Source organism: Balaenoptera physalus (genome assembly GCF_965194825.1).
Source record: "Balaenoptera physalus genome assembly, chromosome: 19".
Lineage (NCBI taxonomy): Eukaryota > Metazoa > Chordata > Mammalia > Artiodactyla > Balaenopteridae > Balaenoptera > Balaenoptera physalus.
The window spans coordinates 733,263-756,303 of record NC_138900.1 but is presented as its reverse complement, the minus strand read 5'-3'; the positions used below and the strand labels follow the sequence as shown (position 1 = coordinate 756,303).

The 23,041-nt window shown below is 45.5% G+C and overlaps 1 protein-coding gene and 1 long non-coding RNA gene across 7 annotated transcripts in view; one reads left to right on the top strand and one right to left on the bottom strand.

Moving 5' to 3' along the window:
* Positions 1-23,041, bottom strand: part of LOC309648358 — a 263,978-nt gene that overhangs the window by 236,263 nt on the left and 4,674 nt on the right. The window lies entirely within an intron of this gene.
* ZNF671 (zinc finger protein 671) lies at positions 926-21,160 on the top strand. Of its 6 annotated transcripts, XM_082436593.1 has the most exons (5): positions 926-5,151; positions 12,512-12,573; positions 17,758-17,884; positions 18,497-18,619; positions 19,235-21,160. In XM_082436593.1, exons 3-5 carry the CDS (start codon positions 17,851-17,853, stop codon positions 20,446-20,448), a joined length of 1,371 nt encoding a protein of 456 aa, XP_082292719.1. In that variant the 5' UTR covers positions 926-5,151; positions 12,512-12,573; positions 17,758-17,850; the 3' UTR covers positions 20,449-21,160. The 6 variants fall into 6 exon arrangements, with proteins under 6 accessions (XP_082292719.1, XP_082292721.1, XP_082292716.1 ...); XM_082436595.1 differs by lacking the exon at positions 12,512-12,573 and having other exon boundaries at positions 20,981-21,160; XM_082436590.1 differs by lacking the exon at positions 12,512-12,573.

Sequence of the window (23,041 nt, the reverse complement as noted above, 5' to 3'; positions counted from 1 at the left end):
AGAAAGAAAGAAAGAAAGAAAGAAAGAAAGAAAGAAAGGAAGGAAGGAAGGAAGGAAGAAAGAAGGAAGGAAGGAAGGAAGGAAGGAAAGGAAGGAAGGAAGGAAGGAAGGAAGGAAGGAAGGAAGGAAGGAAGGAAGAAAGAAATTAAGAAAGAAAGAAAGAAAGAGAAAGAAAAGAAACCACTGAACTGAACGACTTGAAGCCTCTTCGCTGGAGGACCCCACTCCACACTGCTGAGAACTGTTCCAGACGGACACTGCCAGAGCCCTGTTGGAGCAGAAGGTGACCTTCCACTCACTCTTGTCACGAGACCAGTTGCAGAACTGGAGACAGCTGCTGGTGCTGAGATACCTCCTTCACAGAGGTCTTGTAGTGGATGTTAATCCCTTTCCTATTTTCCCTACTTTGTGCTAATTTTGTGCAATAAACCCAAATGATTCTCGAATTGAGTATTGGTTACTTTTGGTATATTTCCAATTCCGTGATTCTTACCTGGCCTTACTGCTGGGCCCTGCAATAAACATCCTACCTTGAGGAGGCCTTGGTAGCTGTGCAAGTGTGTTGTGCTGTTTCCATGACCCAAAATATAATGAACCGCTGGTATGGAGAGTCACGTGCTTAGGGTCTAGAGAGCTTCTGTTTCTGGGAGAGCCCAATGGGTAACTAGTCATTTGTTGTTTTATTGTTTTAATGATTTATAGAGTTGAGGAGGGCTAGATGTTTTTCATCAGAAGCTCAGGGGCAACTAATGACTATCATAAGTTGTCCAGAGACTCGACGAGGCATGAGATGGGGTTACTGAAGTTTCTTTAGTGCAGGAATCTCTGAGGGCACAAATGGGAGTGGCTGCTGATTTCAGTTTGGAAGTAAAATTTATAAATAAGAATATGTTGTCATCAAAAGTACTAAAAGAAAAAAAAAAGTACTAAAAGATGTTGGACTTGTATGTCCATGATGAGTGTGTCAAATAAGTCTTCTTGGAGGTAGATGTCCTCAATGTAAGGTCATACCTGTGCTCCTGGAGAAACGTGAGTGCAATGATGATCCTATCTGCAAGGATTGTGTGTGATGACAATGCCGTTGATATACCAGATGGGCATCCTGGAATGGATGTATTGTGTCACTTTGGAGGTGAAGACAAACTACAGCTGAGAGGCTGTTGATCTCAAGGGAGGTCTCCCCGTTACCACACCCCCTACACCAGGTTTTCAGCTCAAGCCTGACAACTAGTGAGCCTGGTTTAGGTGCAGAGGTGTCAGCTTCTGCTACTCCAGGGAGCCTTTATAAATAATTAGTCAGTTTGTCCAGGCAGACTTGCATGATGGGGAGAGATAGCACTGACTATTCGTCCCCTTACCCCTGCCAAGCTTTGACAGGGGCCAAGTCCTGCAGAGTTGTTACAGGCCCAGCAATTTAGGGTAGGAAGATAAAGTCACACTTGGAACAGACAATGCAGAGCCTCACAAAGTATTGCCCACGGGACTTCCCTGGTGGTCCAGTGGTAAGACTCCAAGCTCCCAATGCAGGAGGCCCAGGTTCGATCCCTGGTCAAGGAACTAGATCCTGCATCATGCCGCAACTAAGAAGCCTGCAAGCCACAACTAAGACCCAGCGCAGCCAAAAATAAATACTAAATAAATAAATATTAAACAAAAAACCAAAACAAAAAAACCCAAAGTAGTGCCCACGATTGCCAGCAAGAGGTAGAGCTTTCCCAGTGTTAAAATAAAAAACAGAGACGAGCCTTGAAAATTCCCCGAGCAGACAAAACCAGTTTAATCTTACAAAACAAAGCTTAATTTAGTTTATTTTGCAAGACTAATTTGTCCTGGGTCATTTCTTGCTTATGCCTTCAGAAATTATAAGCAAAACTTGAACTGTTTCTCAAGGTTGGTATGAGGTAACCACTGACCAATTTCCTATCATTTAAGAAAATTCTAATACCATAAGCAATCACTAAGACGAATAAACAGTCCCTGCTTTCTCATTATCTAAGTTGCTTTGTAACAATATACCCCTGCGTCGCATACTACATTTTGGTATGAGTTTTCCTCGTTTGCATGCTGTCTTTTTGGTGTGTGTACAATAAACTTTCACAAATTACTGCTTTGGTGATTCATTGGTTTTACTCCTGTTATTCATGAACTTTTGACCTCAGATGGTGTTGCTAGTAATCCCTGACCATCATGGGGGTCTCCTCCTGTCCCAAACTAAACCATTCTCTTCATGAGGACACTTGTTCTAAAAATAGAAATGCTGGATATGGTACAGTAATGTCGCTGTGGGGTTTCAAGGCAAAGGAAGGCAAGGGCAGAGTAAACAGTTTAAGATTGGGTATTTGAATAACTCAGGTGAGACTTGGGGCACAGGGGTGATCTTTAGTTGCCTGGAGCCTGGCCCTGCGATGATTAGGGCAGAGGAATATTGTGGAGTAAGACATATAATATGGATTAAACAGTGTTCCTTGTTGAGTAGGACACAGTTACTGTCAATACAGGCAAGGGAGACATTGGTTATCAATAGGCTGAAACCTGCACAAAACACATAGCTACTATCAAAACTGAGAGGAGTCGTCAGTTAGATCCATTAAACTATAATTTGGTTAATAAATACTGAACTGTAAAATGCCTTCACTGATTAAATTTGCTTCAGTTGATTCTATAAAAACTTGAATGTCATCCAAGCATCACACGGCCTAAACAATTAAGATGTTTGCGGGATTTTTTTTCACGAACTTGGAGTCAGCTGGGTCCAGTTCAAGCTTGAGCCAATCAAGACTGATTGGGACAACAAACTCTTCAACTGGGCACGCACGAGTTATCCAATCAGTTACGATTTGACATCAGAGGGCCAAAGACTCCACCCTTAGAACATGCTAACGTCGCCATTTTCTGAACATGAGTCCCATGGAGAAGCATGTAGCTTTGTTGTGCAAAACCATGATTACTTCACATTTTTCTTATCTCTAATCACCTTCCCCCATGCTCCCCACACCTCAGGTTTATCCCATAAGTATCCAGAGCCTCTCACCTTCAGGGAGATGGATTTGCGATTTGTTCTGTCTCCTTGTTCGGCTGCCTCATGAATAAACCCTTTATCTGCTCAGCTTCATTCTCTCAGTTCTCATACTTCAGTACTCAGGCTCAAAATTACCTTTTTACAGCTGTTGTAAATATTTCCTCAGAGCTATTTTCTCCACTCTCTTCAAATAGCTGCAGAATCATTATCAATAACTCTCGGAAATTTTTTCACTGATAATCTCAACTTCCTGTGCAGATCCCTGGTGCACACCCCTGGTGATCACTTCACAGCAAGGAGACGACCTCATGGTGTCCCAAACATTTATCTCAGGGTTCATATGACCCATTTTGGGCTCATGCTCCCAATGTAACAATGATGGTCACTGTTCAGGCAGGAAATAGCATTCAAATGGTAGCACTTCTTTTCTAAGAGGTCTCAGATGTTAAAAGCAATTCTATATATGGTGGTATTGTTACAGACCAGGGTTCTTGGCCTTCCCCAATAAATAGAAATTGACTAGAGGCCAGACAAGAAATTCAGGCAAGGCTTTATTGGGGCCCCTGCTGCAGCAGGGGGCAGCGAGAACAAACAAGTTCCCTTGCTTGCCGGCTCCTCAAGGGGGAGCAAGCTTGTTCCTTATATGGGGTGAGGGAAGGGGTCTGTCCAGGGGTCTGGCTGGAGGGGTGGCTTAGGTGTTTTGCCCACCCCTTAGGTGGTGCTGTGTGCAGGGGGGCTTGCACAGTACCCTGCTTTTGCTCCCAACACCCTGTTTTTGCTCCAGGCCCTTCGAAAGTGGCAGTTGGGTTTTTTTGGTCTCTTTGTATCTTTTGGTTCCAGAATTTGCCCCAACCGCGCGTGCATGCAGTTATTTTCAGTCCCATACAGTTTCGTCGTATTTTGTTGCTTGAGGAGAGGTGTGTCCAGGTGCAAGCACTGCAGCACTGCAGCAGAGGGTCCCAGGTCCCAGCAAAGGGTCCCAGGTCCCAGCCCGTCTCAGTATACCAAGTAAGAAATATTACTTGGAAAAAAGTGCTGCTTCCTGGGATGAATACAATCACTGATTATACAGGTAGGAGAAAAGTTTTCTGAGGAAATCTATCTACTGGCTCCAGAGTATCTCAACATCCCTCTCTCTTCTTCCACTCCATGGCCCTGTCTGGAATATTTCCTCTCTTGTCCCTAACCAGAACTGAAAGTAACAACACTGAACCTAAAGCTTCAGTCCAAATGTATTTTTTTTTAACATTAAAATTTTATTTATTTATTTATTTTGGTTGCGCCGGGTCTTAGTTGCAGCACGCGGGCTCTTTAGTTGTGGCATGCATGTGGGATCTAGTTCCCCGACCAGGGATGGAACACAGGGCCCCTGCATTGGGAGCATGGAGTCTTACCCACTGGACCACCAGGGAAATCCCTAGAATGTATTTAAAAGGCAACAAGGTAATGGTTACTAGCTCCCAGGTATGAATGGACGAGAGAAACTTGGTGTGGTGTGTCCTTTTGGTTTTGCAGCTTTCCGGACTATCTGAAATAATATGACTCCAAACATTTCTTTAATTAGTGCAGACAGCAATCCACAGAATCTGCGTGCGGGCCCTTGAAGAGGAGCTAAGCCCCGCCCCATCCTCGGGAATTAGGGGTGCCACTTACAAACCCCTTCTTGTGGTACCCTGCCTTTCCCCAGGAGCCCAGGCCCAGGCCCTGAACCTGTCCCTAGGCCGATGGCTCACCAATAACTACATTACCCAGAAGGCTCTGCGCCACACGTCCAAGGAAGGCCCGGGAGAGGGGCGTTTCCGTGCGTGCGGAAGACGTCGGAGCGGGACTTCCGGCATCTTAGGCGCAACCAGACATTTTGTCGGTTGTTGTGAGGATCTACGCGCTACGGGGCTCTTGAATGCTTGGTCTGGACCGAGGGTGGAGGAATTGGGAAGACGCGTGAGGAGGCGTTGTCCCCGCCGCTCGGAGGCGAGACGAGGTTCGGCGGTGGCGACGCCTGCGGTGACCCCGCCGCCGGGGCGGGGCTTGGGACCGCGGTATCCACGTCCTCAACCCGGATGCCTGCCTCTCCCGGCGCACTCCGCCCACAGACTCCGATGGCGGCGGCCGCGCTGAGGGACCCCCCTCAGGTACACGCTCCTCCTCCACCCCACCAGACACTAAAGCGCCCAGTGCGGGGCGCCTGCTCCTGTGCCTGCAGCCCAGGCCCGGTGTCCGGGATTGTGGGGTCCCTGTTTCTGACAGTGCGGTGGCGCGTGTGAGAGGGGGACAGGCAGAGGGACCGACAGATGCAAAGGCTTGGAGGTCGGACTGAGCCAGAGGCATTGGGGAGATCGGGGATCCGGGTCGTGTCAGCACCGCGCAGGATGTGAGGAGTCACACCTGGGTTGAGGAGTTGTACTTTCATTCTGAGGGTTCTGGGAGCCATAAGAGTTTCGAATAGAAGGAGTACTTGATCTGAGTGGAGATTTTAAAAGTATCCCACATTTTGCGCTGGGCGAAACAGATTAGGTTGGGTCAGGGAATGTGAGGATGGATGCGTGGAGATTGGTAAAGAGGCTACTGCAGCGGCTTCAAGGAATGTTTTGGCGGTGGATGGACTTGAGTGCCATGAGAGGGGGAAGAAGTGATCAGGTTCTGGATATATTTTAAAGATACCACCGCCAACATTTCCTCCTGCATCAGATGAGGCTGTGATTGATAGTAAGTGAAAAACCAAGTTTTAAATTTTTTTGTTTTTTTGTTTTCATGGACATTTTGAAAATGGAAATCAGGAAGTCAAACTAGGGAGCAGGTTTCAGAGTGGACATAGTTGATTCTGAGATGTCCAGAGTGGAGGTGTCACATGAGCAGCTGGACTGGAAGGTCTGGCGTTCTGGAGTAGGGGCTGGGTTGGAGATGTCCACAGGGTGTAGAGAGTGGTCTGGACTAGGTCAAGGCCTGGAGATCAGATTTAGGGGTAGCAGTCTTTTTTTTATATAAATTTATTTATTTTTAAAATTTTTGCCTGCGTTGGGTCTTCGTTGCTGCGCATGGGCTTTCTCTGGTTGTGGCGAGTGGGGACTACTCTTTGTCGCGGTGCGCGGGCTTCTCACTGTGGTGGCTTCTCTTGTTACTCAGCACAGGCTTTAGGCGCACGGGCTTCAGTAGTTGTGGCACGTGGGCTCAGTAGTTGTGGCTCGTGGGCTCTAGCGTGCAGGCTCAGTAGTTGTGGCACACGGGCTTAGTTGCTCCGCAGCATGTGGGCTCTTCCCAGACCAGGGATTGAACATGTGTCCCCTGCATTGGCAGGCTGATTCTTAACCACTGCGCCACCAGGGAGGTCCCATGGGTAGCAATCTTAAGTATGTTATTTCAAATGGTCTTTGGGGTGAGAGAGGAGGGCTGTGGATGGAGGCGGGGGGGAAAGGGTGGGCATTTCTGAGACTTCCCTCCACAAAGGAGGGGCATTCTGTTTGTCCAGTGTCTGCATGAGGAGAATGCTTTGTAGGGCACAAGGAACCTGGCCTGGCAGCAGAAGATGGGGTGTCGTAAAATTACTGTCTGATGACAGTTACCCTTGCTTTTGAACAACCTGTTCTAAGAGAAACACACACTGAAAAGCTCCTCCAGTGCCAGGAGTGATTCCACTTTACTCAGTCTTGCCAAAGCCACAAAATCCCTCAAATGCCATAGGATAGATTGTCCCAGCCTGTGTGTGTGTGTGTGTGTGTGTGTGTGTGTGTGTGTTTAATTAATTTTTATTGGAGTGTAGTTGCTTTACAGTGTTGTGTTAGTTTCTACCGTACAACAAAGTGAATCAGCTATATGTAGACATATGTCCCCCCTTTTTTGGATTTCCTTCCCATTTAGGTCACTGCAGAGCACTGAGTAGAGTTCCCTGAGCTATACAGCAGGTTCTCATTAGTTATCTATTTTATACATAGTATCGATAGTGTATATATGTCAATCCCAATCTCCCAATTCATCCCACCACCACCCCTTTCCCCCCTTGGTGTCCATACGTTTGTTCTCTAAGTCTGTGTGTCTATTTCTGCCTTGCAAATAAGATCATCTATACTATTTTTCTAGATTCCACATATATATGTTAATATACAATATTTGTTTTTCTCTTTCTGACTTACTTCACTCTGTATGACAGTCTCTAGGTCCATCCACGTCTCTACAAATAGCCCAATTTCGTTCCTTTTTATGGCTGAGTAATGCATTGTATATATGTACCACAGCTTTATGCATTCCTCTGTTGATGAACATTTAGGTTGTTTCCATGTCCTGGCTATTGTGAATAGTGCTGCAGTGAACATTGGGGTGCCTCCTTGTGTTTTTTCTTTGTTATTTATTTATTTATTTATTTGGCTGTGCTGGGTCTTAGTTGCGGCGGAATCTTCAATCTTCATTGCGGCTTGTGGGATATAGTTCCCTGACCAGGGATCGAACCCGGGCCCCTTGCATTGGGAGCGCAGTCGTAGCCACTGGAAGTCCCTCTCCTTGTTTTTGACTAAATGTTCCAAGGAGGACAGGCTTCTTGCCTCACAGGAAGTTCCTACCAAAGAATTCCTCTAACATAAGTTGTCCCAACACAGGAAATGTTTCTGCCCACACTTCTGTATACTATTTGTAATTTTAATGAGCGTAGGAGAGGCAAAACTCTATCTCTGCCAATCTTAGGTTTTCAGATGGGTGTCTTTAAGAAAAAAACAGACTAATGAGAAAAACAGTATATTAATATGTGCAGCACACAACACATGGGAGAAACCTAAACCAAAAGTAACTGGAATTGGTGGCTTAGAATTCTAGTTTATATTAGTATCTTCGAAAAAGAAGAGTAAATTTGTAGAGAAATGACAGAACGAAGAAAAGCAGTTTTAGGCTTCCAAGGGCAGCAAACTGAGAAGGTAAATACGGGGGAGGAACCTAATATTGTGTGGTTTGATTGCAGATTCCTTTGGTGCCAGTCTCTGGGCTGAAAATCTGTCTCCAATAAAAGGAGAATTTATATCTTGCCTTTAGGTAGAAAAAGGGGAGCTTTTTCTGTGTTTGCTGTTTCTCACTGCCTTCAGCTCAAAATAATTTTTATGTCAAAGAGGCATATTTTGGGGTGATATTATTCTGATTTTCTTTATGAGCTACAAAACAGCCAGGAAAAACAGTTTGTGTTATTGAAATTCCTATATTATTCTCCCTTTGTATACTCTATCCAATTTTATGAGAGAATTTATGAGAGAGATTTTATGAGAGAATTAAGCATTACTTTCCCAAGGAATTCATTGTAGGTAGTGAACTGATTATTCTTCTATGCATTTAGACTGGTCTTAGGCATGTACTTTCCTTGGGGTATTTAAGACAGTATCCACTGAAATCATTTTCTGTGGGAACAAATTCTCTCATGGAACCCCATTTGAGAAAGGCTGCTAAAGATTATGGTCTCACCAATTCCATTGTGTATGGGTGGGTTTTCTTACACCAATAAGCAATTCTCTCACGCCAGCTGAGTGTCCTATAATTCAAGTCAATTCTGACACTGTTTACCCAGAGGTAGCATCAGATCCCACAGGTTAAGGTCTCAGTCGCATAAGACTCCCCCCACCCCACACACACCCTTTCAGACACCAGTCGTTAAGTCCATGTTTTCACCTGGGCTTCTGAACTGATTGGAGGTTCCAACAGCCTCCCTTTTGGGTTCAATCAATTTTCTTAGAGTGGCTCACAGAACTCAGAGAAACATTTTACTAACTAGATTACCAGTTTATTATAAAAAGATATAACCCAGGAACAGCCACATGGAAGAGATGCATACAGGGAAAGGTATGGGGAAAAGGTGCAGAGTTCCCATGCACATTGCTCTTCCTGCATCTCCATATGTTCGTCAACTTGGAAGCTTTCTGAACCCTATTCTTTTGGGTTTTTATGGAGGCTTCATTTCATAGGCATGATTGATTACATCCTTGACCATTGGCGATTGAACTCAGGCTCCAACCGCTCTACCCCCTCAGAGGTCAGGGGGTAGGACTGAAAGTTCCAACCCTCTAATCATGTGGTTGGTTCTGCTGGAAACCAGCCCCGCCATCCTTTTGTGCTTTCCCAAAGTAACCTCATAAGGGCATTTTTATTGCTCGTCTCACTTAGGAAATACCTAAGGTTTTAGGAGTTCTGTGCCCAAAACCTGGACAAAGACCAAATGCAGGGACTTCCCTAGTGGCACAGTGGTTAAGAATCCGCCTGCCAGTGCAGGGGACACGGGTTCGAGCCCTGGTCCGGGAAGATCCCACATGCCGCGGAGCAACCAAGCCCGTGCGCCACAACTACTGAGCCTGCGCTCTAGAGCCCGTAAGCCACAACTACTGAAGCCCGTGCTCCACAACAAGAGAAGCCACTGCAATGAGAAGTCCGTGCACCACAACAAAGAGTAGCCCCCACTTGCCGCAACTAGAGAAAGCCCGCGCACAGCAACAAAGTCCCAACGTAGCCAAAAATAAATAAATACATTTATTTTAAAAATTAAAAATTAAAAGACCAAATACGTATTTCTTGATATAAGTCATATTATTACACTGCTCTAGTAAACAAATATACATATATTCATAGAGAATTCATAAAACTTGTGATCTGTGTTGTGGCTTCATTTTTCCCTTAGTGAATGTAATTTTTCAAATGTTCAACAGTGTAAAATCAAGATGAATGTGTATCTTCTGAATGTTATATTATTAATATCATTTATATGCTTATTCTTTGTCTGATTTATCCCTTTCTAAGAAGATAGATAAGAGTGAGTAAGTTATACATTTGTACCCACAATTTTTTTTTCAGTTTTTTTGCTTTAACTATCTCATATATTTAAATTATAGGGAGTGATTGTCAGACTGTATTAAATGCATGGGCAAACTCCATGCAACCTATAGTAAATGATCCTTAATTACAAACATAAGTATATGCTAAAAGGAATGGAATGAAATAAGACATGAATATTAACCATAAGAGGGTTGGAGAGGTGGACTTCCCTGGTGGCACAGTGGTTAAGAATCTGCCTGTCAATTCAGGGGACACGGGTTCGAGCCTTGGTGCGGGAAGATCCCATATGCCACGGAGCAGCTATGACCATGCGCCACAACTACTGAGCCTGAGCTCTAGAGCCTGTGAGCCACAACTACTGAAGCCCATGCACCTACAGCCTGTGCTCCGCAACAAGAGAGGCCACCGCAATGGGAAGCCTGCACACCACAATGAAGAGTAGCCCCTGCTCACCGCAACTAGAGAAAGCCCGCATGCAACAATGAAGACCCAATGCAGCCATAAATAAATAAATAAATAAATAAATAAATAAATAAATAAATAAATTTTAAAAAGAGGGTTGGAGAGGTTATATTAATATAAGAAGAAATCAACTTCAGGAAAAATAATATTACCAAAGATAACATAGGGACATCTTATTAAACAAGTAATTTAAATCAAGAAGATTTTAAAATGATAAATGGGGGATTACCTGGCGGTCCAATGGTTAGGACTCTGTGCTTCTACTGCAGGCGGCACAGGTTGTATCCCTGCTCAGGGAACAAAGATCCCACAAGCCGCGTGGTGTTGCCATAAATAAATGAATGAATGAATGAATATGCTAAATGTATTTGTGCCTGAGAATAGGCTTTCAAAATTCTTTCAATAATTAATAGAATAGGCAGGAAAACCGTAAGGATATACAAGACATGACCAATATCATCAGCTAACTTGATTCAGTAGATATGTATAAAACATTACTCCAGTCTATAGCAGAATACACATTCTTTTCAGGTACACATGGTACATTCCTCCAAGATAAACCAAATGCTAGGGACATAAAATAATTTTCAGTAAGCTTTAAAATTGAAGCAGTGTAGAATATATTCTCTAAATAAAGCAAAACTAAATTAGGAATTTTAAAATATCCTAGAAAATCCACAGACATTTAAATTTTAAAGAACTGTTAAGTATCAAAGAGTAAAAGAAATAAGGAAACCAGTAGAAGATAAATTAGGAGCATATTTTAGTGAAACAGGCAAGAATAATTTTTTTAAACTTTTTTTGGCCACGCCATGCAGCATGTGGGATTAAACCTGTGTACCCTGTGTTGGAAGCATGGAGTCTTAACCACTGAACTGCCAGGGAAGTCACAAGAACAATTTAAATGTATCAGTAACAAGCAAAATATATTGTGTCGAAAATTAATGAATATATTTCTTTTAGAATTTCAGGCTTCTATTCTGTAAAGCCCATGACAGCCAAAATTTAAAGAGTGAAAGACTATATCTCCAATGTCTAAAACTGCCAAGGGATGAACACACAGGGCATAGAAGGAAATTGCATTAGTTAGAACAACAAATACAACTCCAACCTAAATGACCAAAATAGGAGCAATCAATGGAAGAAGGAATCAAGGTGATTATCAGGCATATGACAAGATATACAAACACACTGATATCTTAGAACTGCATACCAAATACAACTGTCTTTACAGAACACATAATAGAATGTAAAGATGGGCTTCCCTGCTGGTGCAGTGGTTAAGAATCCGCCTGCCACATGCCACAGAGCAGGTAAGTCTGTGCGCCACAACTACTGAGCCTGTGCTCTAGAGCGCGTGAGCCACAATTACTGTGCCCGCATACTGCAACTGCTGAAGCCCACGCACCTAGAGCCCGTGCTCCACAACAAGCGAAGCCACTGCAGTGAGACGCCTGTGCATCACAAGGAAGAGTAGCCCCCTCTCGCCACAACTAGAGAAAACCTGCGCATGGCAACGAAGACCCAACACAGCCAAAAATAAATAAATAAAATCAATTAATTAAAAAAAATAGAATGTAAAGAAAATTGTAAGACATCTGAAAATTTTAGAACTATCCTCATGAAAATAGACATAAATATCATTAAGATAGTATTAGCAAATAAAATTCAGCAGTGTGTAAAAAGAATTATATACCATGACCAAGAGAGATTTCTTTCAGTGGTGCCAGGTTTGTTTAATATTAGAAGAGCAAAGAATGTTATCCAACATATTAACAGGCTAAAGAAAAAAAAAGAAGAAAAATCACATCATATCAATTGATGCAGAAGACTCACTAGCATAACTGAATGTAGCAAAGTGCTGTGTACAGTTCTCTTTCTCTTTATATATATGTATAAATACACGTGTGTGGTAGACAGGGATATAGATGTAAATGAACTGTCTTCTATATGTTGACAATACACAGAAAGCAAAAATTGATCAAAATTTACAAACCTATAGCATTAAAAAAATACTTAGGAATGAATATAATGAAACATGTACATGTTCTTTCATTATATTCATTCCTAAGTATTTTATTGAAAACTACAAAGTTATTTTTTCAGTATTAATGAAAACTTCAAAGTTTAGTTGAAATCTATAAAAACACTTCTGCTGAGGGAAATTAAAGATGACCTAAACAAATGGAGCAATCTTTTCCATAGAATTCAGTGACTGCACTTTTTCCCTCTTCCCAGGGTTTAGTGCACACTTTGGACCCCAGTATCAAGTGGTGGAATCCTGTTGGAGACTGAATCTGGTAAGCTTGAGTCATGGGAATTCAGGCTGAGCTTCCACTTACTACACAGATGCACCTGGAGCCAGTTTACCTGAGGATAGTTGGGGGAGGGGGGGTCTGGTGGGGGTGAGGTTCTGGCTCCTGGAGGAATTGAGCACCTGAAATCCTCTGAATCAAGTCAAGAGAATGTGGATGGTCAGGAGTCATTTTCTGTCCTCCATTGTGAAGGGTTTGCAGCACTGTTGGAAGAATGACCAGAAGATGTCATGTAATTCCCCAGGTAATAATCCCAAAAGCCATGTGCTGTGAATAGTGTTATTTCCCCATTTCAGAAATGAGGGGACTGAAGCTTGGAGAAGTGAGGCTTTCTGCCTAAGGTACTATAATCAGTAATGGGGTTACCAGCTGCAAACCCAGGTAAGCCTCCCCCTAGAGCTCAGCCCGTGAAGTCAGACGCTGGACACCATGTGCTAGATTGCATTGAATTTGAAGCCAAACACGACATGATTGGTTCTAATGCAAGTTCAAAGATTTTGAATTTGAAAGTAAGATATAGAGGAATTATGCTACAACCCTAGGCTGTACTTACTCCTGAGGGAAAAATTTGTTTTTTTTTTCAGATTATTTATTTATTTATTTTTGGCTACGTCGGGTCTTAGTTGTGGTATGCGGGATCTTTCATTGCGGTGCGCGGGCTTCTCTCTAATTGTGGTGCGCAGGCTCTGTAGTTGTGGCACGCGGGTTACAGAGCGTGTGGGCTCTGTAGTTTGTGGCACGCAGGCTCTCTAGTTGAGGTACACGAGCTCAGTAGTTGTGGCGCATGGGCTTAGTTGCCCTGCAGCATGTGGGATCTTAGTTCCCTGACCAGGGATCGAAGCCTCATCCCCTGCATTGTAAGGCGGATTCTTTACCACTGGACCACCAGGGAAGTCCCGGGAAAATATTTCTTAAACTGTAAATCTTGAATCATCTTGTCTAGAACATATCCCTAGTGCAACTGGCTACCTGAAATTGATAACGTCACTCTGTATGTGTGATTATTTTTTTCTTGAAATAATTTTAAATGGCACAGATTGTACACTGCCATCCTGTAAAATTTTAAATCATTCCTGTTAAGGCTACTCGTAGGTTCAGGGTATGTGTATGTGAATTTTGACAGACGCTGCCCATAACTCTGCAAGTAGGCAGCCTTGACTCACCTCCTACCACATGGGTACCTGAGAGCCCAGGTTTGTGATGATGAGGACCATGTATTCAGCATTAATCGTGCACCTTGCACTGGTTTAAGCACTTGATACTTAACCTCACCAAGGTATGGGCACTATTTTTTTCTGCTGTTTTGGTGAATGGACGTTTATGTTTGAGGAATATTTAAACAATTTCACAGAGGTCTACAAAGGAGGTTTTATCTTCATTTTACATTTCACAACATGGAGGTGAAACTGCTGGCCTTGGGTCCCAAATTCGGAGGGATGAGGCTGGGATTTGCAGGCTGTGAACCTCCAAAACAGCCAGCGTCGTATCACGCTTAGGATATGAAGCGCCCACTGGAGATTTTATACGAAGCCGACCCCCACCGGAGGAAAACTGCTGACCGCAAGCACGTAGACCCCAGACCGGTTGAAACCAGAAGATTGATGATGCTCGAAACTTCACCTTGATGCCAAGCAATCTGAGAATTGAGCACAAGCAGATCATGCACCCTGCAGCCCCTCCCTCACATGGCCTTTAAAACCTTTGTCTCCTAACCAGCAACTTGGAGATGGTCTTAGGACATTAGTCCACCAGCTTCCCAGATTGCTGGCCTCCTGAATAAAGCAACTTTTCCTTTTCCACAAACACTTGTTTGTCGAGTATTGGCTTTTCGAGTGGCGAGCAGCCGAACTCGGGTTTGGTACCAACCTCATCCAGTTACAGAGACTCTGAGGTGTGAGATGCAGCCTGAGGCTTGGGAGCAACTGGCAAGCTAAGACAGTAGGCGCTCAATAAATGATTCCTTTGCCTTCCACCTTCTGACCACGGGCTTCCCCTCAGCACCTGGTGTCGAGGTGGGGACTGCAGTACCCAGAATTCTCAGTGCCACAAGGTGTCAGCTCTTTGCCAATCATGGCCCAAGAGAGGGGCCTTTTTCTGTGAGCACTTCACTTTGGGGCAGAGCTTCCGGTGCCCCATCTTGTTTCTGGGAGTGTAGAATCCTGGAGACGGGAATAGCACCTCCATCCCCTGGTGTGATATGGGCTGTTCCCATCCCTTTTGCCCACAGGCTCCAGTGACAGTGGCCAAGCTGATAGCTGAGCCCTCACCTTCCCAATATGTGGGATTATGTGTCTTTGCTTTCCCCTGTCCCAGCAATTGTGTCTTCAGGCTCTGAGGAGGCAGGCTCAGTCTAAGCCATCGTTACATGGAGAGGTTCCTGTAGAACCCAGAGAGATGAGGGATGAAAGGCATCCCAGGCATGTTCAGATGCTTGGAGTTGAAGCTGAGCTGTGAGTGTCCAACAAACCATTAGTCTCTTTCCTTTCTGGGGGAGACAACATGGGGACAGGTTTCAGGCCTGAAATGGCCAGCTGAGGGTCTTGGCCTCTATTCTGAGGGTGATGGGAGCCATGGGGAATGTGGAGCAGAGTCTCAGCAGGCTTCCTCTGGCAGCAGAGAGAACAGACAGTGAAGGGCTAGAGTGATGGTGGAGACGGAGTGATGGTAGGTGTGGAAATTATTCACATTTATTCAGAGCTTGCTAATAGCAAGGGAGTTGGGCACCATCACTTGCCTTTAGCTGAGGCTCGAGGGCAGGGGAGGGGGAAAGCTGATTGGCTCCTAAGTTGGAAGTGGGTGTAAAAGGGAAGAGGGCAGTTTTTTGTTTTTTTTTTTTAAATAAATTTATATACTTATTTATTTTTTGGCTCCGTTGGGTCTTTGTTGCTGTGCATGGGCTTTCTCTAGTTGCGGCGAGCGGGGGCCGCTCTTCGTTGCGGTGCACGGGCTTCTCATGGCGGTGGCTTCTCTTGTTGTGGGGCATGGGCTCTAGGGGCACGGGCTTCAGTAGTTGTGGCATGCGGGCTCTAGAGCACAGGCTCAGTAGTTGTGGCGCACAGGCTTAGTTGCTCTGCGGCACGTGGGACCTTCCCGGACCAGGGCTCGAACCTGTGTCCCCTGCATTGGCAGGAGGATTCTTAACCACTGCGCTACCAGGGAAGTCCCAAGAAGGCAGTTTTTATGAGAGTTCTGACCATTTTGGTTCAGTTGCTGCAGAGGTTATAGGTGAGAATTTTATTTTTATATATGGTCACACCACAGGGAAATCAGGGAGGAGACTACTGCAGTAGTCTAAATGAGCATTGATGGGCTGTACCAGAGTGATTGCTGTGAAGGTGGCATAAGAGGTTGTGTTCTCATGCTGTTACTTTACTAGAGCTGATTTTATTTTCTGAAGTGGATTGTGAGAGAAGGAAGTAAGGGAGAGATGACCCAAAGCTTTGGGTTTAGCTGCTGGAAGGATGGAAATGCCAGCCACTGAAATGGGGAAGTCTGTTGTAAAGTTAATTTTCAGATAATTAGGTGTAGGAAAGTTGTGACTGGTATGGGGACAACATGTATGTGATAAGCAGCTTAATGACCTCCCAAAGATGTCCATTTTCTAATCCCTGGAAGCTTTGGATGTGTTATCTCACATGGCAACAGGGACTTTTTTTTTTTAATGTTTATTTATTTATTTGGTTGTGCTGGGTCTTAGTTGCAGCAGGCAGGCTCCTTAGTTGAGGCTCACTGGCTTCTTAGTTGCAGCTCACTGGCTCATTAGTTGTGGCATGCAAACTCTTGGTTGTGGAATGCATGTGGGATCTAGTTCCCTGACCAGGGATCGAACCCAGGCCCCCTGAATTGGGAGTGTGAAGTCTTAACCACTGCACCACCAGGGAAGTCCCACAACAGGGACTTTATATGTGTGATTAAGCTAATGATCTTGAGATGGACAGTTTATCCTGAGTTATCCTGTGGACCCAGTGTAATCACAGGAGGATCAGAGTCAAAGAAGGAGATTTGAGGAATGAAATAGATGTCAGAATGATAGTTACTGACTTTGCAAATGGAGGAAGGGGCAAGGACTCAAGGATGCAGGAGGTTTTTAAGAAGCTAGAAAAAAAAAAAAAGAAGCTAGAAAAGCTAAGGAAACAGATTCTTCTGTGGAGCTGCCAGAAGGAATATAATCCTGCTGACATCTTTTTTTTTTTTTTTTTTTGGTCTTAGTTTCGGCAGACGGGCTCCTTAGTTGTGGTTCGCTGGCTCCTTAGTTGTGGCATGCATGTGGGATCTAGTTCCCTGACCAGAGATCGAACCCAGGCCCCCTGCATTGGAAGGTGGATTCTTAACCACTGTGCCACCAGGGAAGTCCCAATCCTGCTGACATTTTGATTTTCAGCCTAGTGAAGCCCATTTTGGACTTACAACCTCCAGATGTAAAAGATAAATTTGAGTTGATTTAAGCCACCGAGCTACTAGTGATTTGTTACAGCAGTAATAGGAAACTTAATACAGTGTACAACTGAGAAATGGAAGTGGGCTCAGAGTAACTGAGGTGTGCATGTGGTTCTGGGTGCCTGTGATTTGAAGAAAGGAAAAGGGCCAGATTGGGAGGGCTTTAAAGCAGGAATGGGGGCTTTGGCAGTGGGGGCCACTGGAGGTTTGGGACAAGATAGCATCCTGATTGTATTGCCAAGTGTTCTCTCCATGCTGTGTGCAGAGTGACATCTGGGGAGTCCAGGGTGATGTCTGTGGTGTGGGCCAGAAAGTTGGTTGTAGGTAGCTGAAGATATGAGGGAGGCATGGTCCAAAGAGTGATGTGCAGGAGAGGAGGGAGTGTAAACTGATTGTCCTAGGACCCTGTTGTTGGGGGCTTAAGTGAAAAGAGTGAACCCAGGTTTAGGAAGTATGTCCAGGAAGTATGCTATGGGGTTCCCCAGGGGAACTGGGCCAGGCTCAGAGCTTAAATGGCATCTATCTCCCAACCTGCTTGTTGTTGCTGTGGGCTGACACAGTGATCACTGGGAGTAGTCAGGAGAGAGCAAGGACCGATGGTATCAATGCCTGGTACTTCATTTGACTTGGGGTTCTCAGGACATGGGTAAGCAGGACATTGTTGTGGGTAGGTAGAGTGGGGATGCTCACTTGAGACACTTTTCATGGACCTTGCTGTCCCCATCTTTGCAGGGCTGTGCCATCTCTGAGGACGTGTTTGTGTACTTCTCCTGGGAAGAATGGGTGCTGCTTGATGAGGATCAAAGACTCCTGTACCGGGATGTGATGCTGGAGAACTTTGCACTTTTAGCTTCCCTGGGTAAGACCCTCACACCAACTCCATCTCCTTTCTTCTTTCCCGCAGGGACCGCTTTGTCCTTCCCACACTGCTTTCTTGCTATGTTTCCTGGAGTAGGTGCCATGGCTGCCAGGGCTATGCTCTATGGCATGTCCTCACTTCTTACTGAGCATCCCCGAAGCCACGCAGCCAAAGGTTTGGGGGTCACAAGACATGGTTTTCCCAATGGAACCCATTAGTCTTGGTCACTTTCTAGGCTGGTGAATCTGTCTAGAATTATGACACCTCCGTGCCCAAGGTTCTGCCCCCTTCCTCCAGGTGACATTGTCTGGGGCTCCATTATACCAGGAGTTACAGGCACTCCCATAGTCACTACTTATGGAGACCCTTGGATGCTTCCTTCATGGTTCTTTTTGTAATAATTATTATTATTATTTTGGCTGAGCAGTGTGGCATGCAGGATCTTAGTTCCCCAACCAGGGATTGAACCCGCGCCCCCTGCAGTGGAAGTACAGAGTCTTAACCACTGGACCGCCAGGGAAGTCCCAGTAATAATTATTATTTTTTAACTTGTGGTCTGTCATAGGGTGGGTTGCTCTGAGCCAGTACTCACCAGTGCTGGGTTTCCCTTAGGAATTGCATCCTCCAGATCACATTTAGTCACACAGCTGGAGCAAGGGGAAGAGCCCTGGATGCCTGCCCAGGTGGATATGACTCCAGCCACAGAGAAAGAGGCTCAGAAGGGACCTGGACCTGGTGAGTGGACACCAAGGAAGGGCATGATGTCATGGTTGGGTTCAAATCCAGAGATATCAACTGTTTCCACCTGTGTTTGATTTCAAGGCCTGTGGCCACACAGCGTTTCTACCTGTCCTTCTCCATTCTGGACACTGTGACTTATTTCTAGTCTGACTTCTAGCCCCTGGCATCCACCTTGCACCCATTCCTCCTTACTGCTCACTCTGCATTCGTCTGCAACATTGGCCTGCACTTAATGTGTCACGAGATGTGCACATATCCTTCAGTAATCTTTGAACACCAGCTGCTCGCTTGTGATTGGAGTTTCCTGCGCCTGGACATGCCCTTCTGCCTAGCACTCGCCTGTCTCAACAGCCAACGTCCTACTGGAAGCTGTTTGCTGTATTCTGTCCTCATTCTGTCCTCATGTCTTTGCCTTCAGGAGGCCTCCCCCATTCTGTGACCTTCAGAGGCCCCGCACTGCATAGCAATCCCTTCCTCAACCTGTCCCTGACTCTCTGTCCTTTAAACAGTCCCATGGACTTATCCTCGGTGTGTCAGACACATTTATGATGGGGTTGTCCCCTCCTTCAAAGTCAACATACATCTCATTGGGCACTTCTCTGCTTTCAGGTTGTTGGTGTGGAGTGGAGGCTGAGGCTGTTTCCTCTGAGCAGAGTGTTTATTTAGAAGGAGTGTCACAGTTCAGGACTCCTGTGGCAGGTCTGAAGACACACCCATGTGACATGTCTGGCCCAATATTGAAAGACCTCCTACACCTGACTGAATACCCATGGGGGAAAGCCAGGCAGGAGCCACACACATGTGAGGCACATGGGAAGCAGTTCTGTTTCAGCACAGACCTTCATCAGCACCACAAGCAGCACAGTGGAGAGAAATTCTTCAGGAGGGATGAGGGCAGGGACACTGTGAAAAGCTGCAGAATCTATGTGCCAGAGAAGACCTACATACACGGTGAGGGCAGAGTGGACTTGCCAGCCACCTGTGGCCTTCAGCACCAGGTTTCTCATGACAGAATGAAGCCCCATAAGAGCACTGAGCTTGGGGGAGCCCTTAGCACTGTACAGAAGCTTCATAAATGCAGTGAATGTGGGAAAGTGTTCACTCGGAAAGACACACTTGCAAGGCACCAGAGAATCCACACTGGAGAAAGGCCTTATGAGTGCAGCCAATGTGGGAAATTCTTTAGCCAAAGCTGTGACCTTTTTAAACATCAGACAGTACACACTGGAGAAAGGCCTTATGAGTGCAGTGAGTGTGGGAAGTTCTTTAGACAAGTCTCCGGCCTTGTTGAACACAGGCGAGTTCACACAGGTGAAAGGCTCTATCAGTGCAGTAACTGTGGAAAATTCTTTAGCAGCAAGTCTAACCTCATTCGACACCAGGAGGTTCACACAGGAGCAAAGCCTTACGTGTGCAGCGAGTGTGGGAAAGAGTTCAACCGCAGACACACACTGGTTCTGCACCGGAGGACTCACACTGGAGAAAGACCTTATGAGTGCAGGGAGTGCGGGAAGTCCTTCAGCCAAAGCTCCCACCTTAACGTACACTGGCGAATTCATAGCAGTGATTACGAATGCAGCAGATGTGGGAAAGCCTTTAGTTGCATCTCCAAACTGGTTCAGCACCAGAAAGTTCACTCTGGAGAAAAGCCTTATGAGTGCAGCAGATGTGGGAAAGCCTTCATCCAAAGGCCAAACCTTATTCGGCACTGGAAGGTTCACACTGGAGAAAGGCCTTCTGAGTGCAGGGAGCGTGGGAAGGAGTTCAACCGCAGACACACACTTGTTCTCCACCAGAGGACTCATGCTGGAGAAAGGCCATGAGAGTACAGTGAGTGTGGGAAGCCTTTTAGCCAGTGCTCCCAACTTACTGTACACTTGAGAATACCTAGCAGTGCTTGTGAGTGCAGCAGACATGGGAAAGCCTTCACCCAAAGGCCAAACCTTATTCGGCACAGGAAATCCATGCTGGACAAAGGCTTTAGAGTACAGGGAATGTGCTGTCTCCTTGTTCAACCTAACAACTATCCCCAGAGTGAAGCCCTGAACGTGGGTTTTGTGAGAAAGCCGTCAGTCAGAAGTGAAACCTCATACATATGAACATCCACAACAGGAAGATTCCTGATGAGTGCCGTGCACGTGAGGTGCTTTCAGGAGCTGCACATTTCTAAACTGTCTAGTGCCTTTCCCGGTGGTAGAAGGCATCCTGCTGTTCCCATCTGGCAAAGTCCCACAGGGTGTGTCAGTTACAAGCTTAGTCAGGCAGACCTCTGCCGTTTCCCCAGTCCCTGGAAGGAGTCATGACTGGCCTCAGTGGCCTACAGGGGGCCTCATTTTCACCCTTTGACTGGTTTAGGTGTGGAAAGAATCAGCTCCTAAGATGGGCTCTGCAGGGAGCTTGCAGAGATTTACCTTCGTGGATTTCTTTGTCTCATTGTGGATGTATATAGTCTCCAAGTCCTGCAGCCCTGGAACTCTGTGCCCCACATTTGCTCGTGTTTGTACAATAATAAAGTCCTTACTCTGAGCTGCCTTTGATCTTGAGGGTTCTGTTCATTGTGTGGAGTGTGTTGAGGACACAACTGTGTTCTACCAGCATGAAATGATAAACAGATTTTGTGGGAATCCTTGGTTTTCTGTGCTTCAGAGAGGACAGCATGATGGCAAAGAATAGCTGTCCACTTTTGGCCCAATTTGCATTGCTACCCAAGACCTTCTAGGAATGATTTCAGGGCTCTGTGAGACATACCATGTGGCCTGGAGGCTAGTTTTATTTGTGGGTCCATAAGTAAGTATGAAGAGGAGCAGTTGGTCCCTTGTTCCTATAGAATGTTTCGTATTCCCAAGCATTATTAAGAGGCAGCTGGCCTCTGGTACCTGCCAAGGAGCCTGAGTTCAGAATTCGGTAGACAAGTGTCACTGGCTGGAAGACCTACAGGAGCCAGGTGGAAACCATATGGTTCAGAAACATTGGGTGTGAATAATAAGTAGTTGGAGAGATTACAACACCCTAGAGGGATGTACCTGCTAGAGGTACCTGCTAAGATATTCCTATGCTATGGCTGTGTAGGATGAGATGGTACAGAAATTGTCAGGACCTCCAGAGCTATTATCTCTCCTCTGGTCAAGATCACTTGCAGGACAATCTATAAACATTTTGTGGATTCCCTTAGATTCAGTGAATCAAGTCAAGGCTATTGCTGTGCAGGCAGGAAAATGGTTGAGAGAATGGAGATCTAGGATTCCAGAGATGTGGGTTTTGTGACTTATCCAGTGTTCTTGGTGACTCTCGTTGAAAGAGCTTTATTATAGGGCTACCTGTAGGATTTAGCTTGTCCTTTCTATTTTCTTAAGGTGGACTGTGTCATTTATTTGAGAACCCCCTTCTAATGTAGTCATTTATTCTGTAAGTTTCCCTGTAAGTAGTACTATATCAGCAGCATCCCACAAATTTTGATATATTGTCCATTTGTTTCATGTAAGGTAGAATTTGTTTAAAACTGGACTGGAAAAGTTCTAGCTTTATCTCTAGGGACTTCTGAATATCTGGCTTTGACCCTTTGCTAAGATAAGGACAGCGGGAGCTGTCCAAAAATCCTGTGACAACACTAGGGTCACTTTGATTGCTAATGGTAATGTTTATTCAGTCTGGCTCAACTGTTCCCAGAAGGGCATAAAAATCCCTGCTGGGCTTCCCTGGTGGTGCAGTGGTTGAGAATTTGCCTGCTAATGCAGGAGACACGGGTTCGAGCCCTGGTCTGGGAAGATCCCACATGCCGCGGAGCAACTAGGCCCGTGAGCCACAACTACTGAGCCTGCGCGTCTGGAGCCTGTGCTCCGCAACAAGAGAGGCCACGACAGTGAAAGGCTCGCGCACCGCGATGAAGAGGGGCCCCCACTTGCCACAACTAGAGAAAGCCCTCGCACAGAAATGAAGACCCAACACAGCCATAAATAAATAAATTTTAAAAAAAATCCCTGCTGGTATCTTCTGACTTGAGCTCTCCTCAAGCCACAGTTCACCACTCAGATGTCTGTGGCTTAACTTGGAAGTGAATCACAGCACTGTGTGAATAAGAGTCTGGGAAACTCCCTGGAGGTCTCTGACCCCCAATATAGTCTCGCATTTTCTTTGTCTTTCTATGTCACATGCTTTGATTTTTTTTTTTTTTTTTTGTCCGCGCTGTGCGGCACGTGGGATGTTAGTTCCCGAACCAGGGATTGAACCTGCGCCCCCTGCAGTGGAAGCGGGGGGTCACCAGGGAAGTCCCTCCCATGCTTTGCTTTTAAGAAAACCTCATAGGAGTCCGCTCTGTGGAGTCTTGCAAATATCTTCAATTATAATACTTGTGGGTACTTCCCTGGTGGCACAATGGTCAAGAATCTGCCTGCCAATGCGGGGGACACAGGTTCGATC

Excerpts from the sequence above, each read along its gene's own strand:
- ZNF671 (XM_082436590.1), top strand. The coding sequence starts at position 5,080 with ATGCCTGCCTCTCCCGGCGCACTCCGCCCACAGACTCCGATGGCGGCG. Across the intron at positions 17,885-18,496 it reads TGCACTTTTAGCTTCCCTGG|GAATTGCATCCTCCAGATCA; the intron begins GTAAGACCCTCA and ends GGTTTCCCTTAG. Across the intron at positions 18,620-19,234 it reads TCAGAAGGGACCTGGACCTG|GTTGTTGGTGTGGAGTGGAG; the intron begins GTGAGTGGACAC and ends CTCTGCTTTCAG.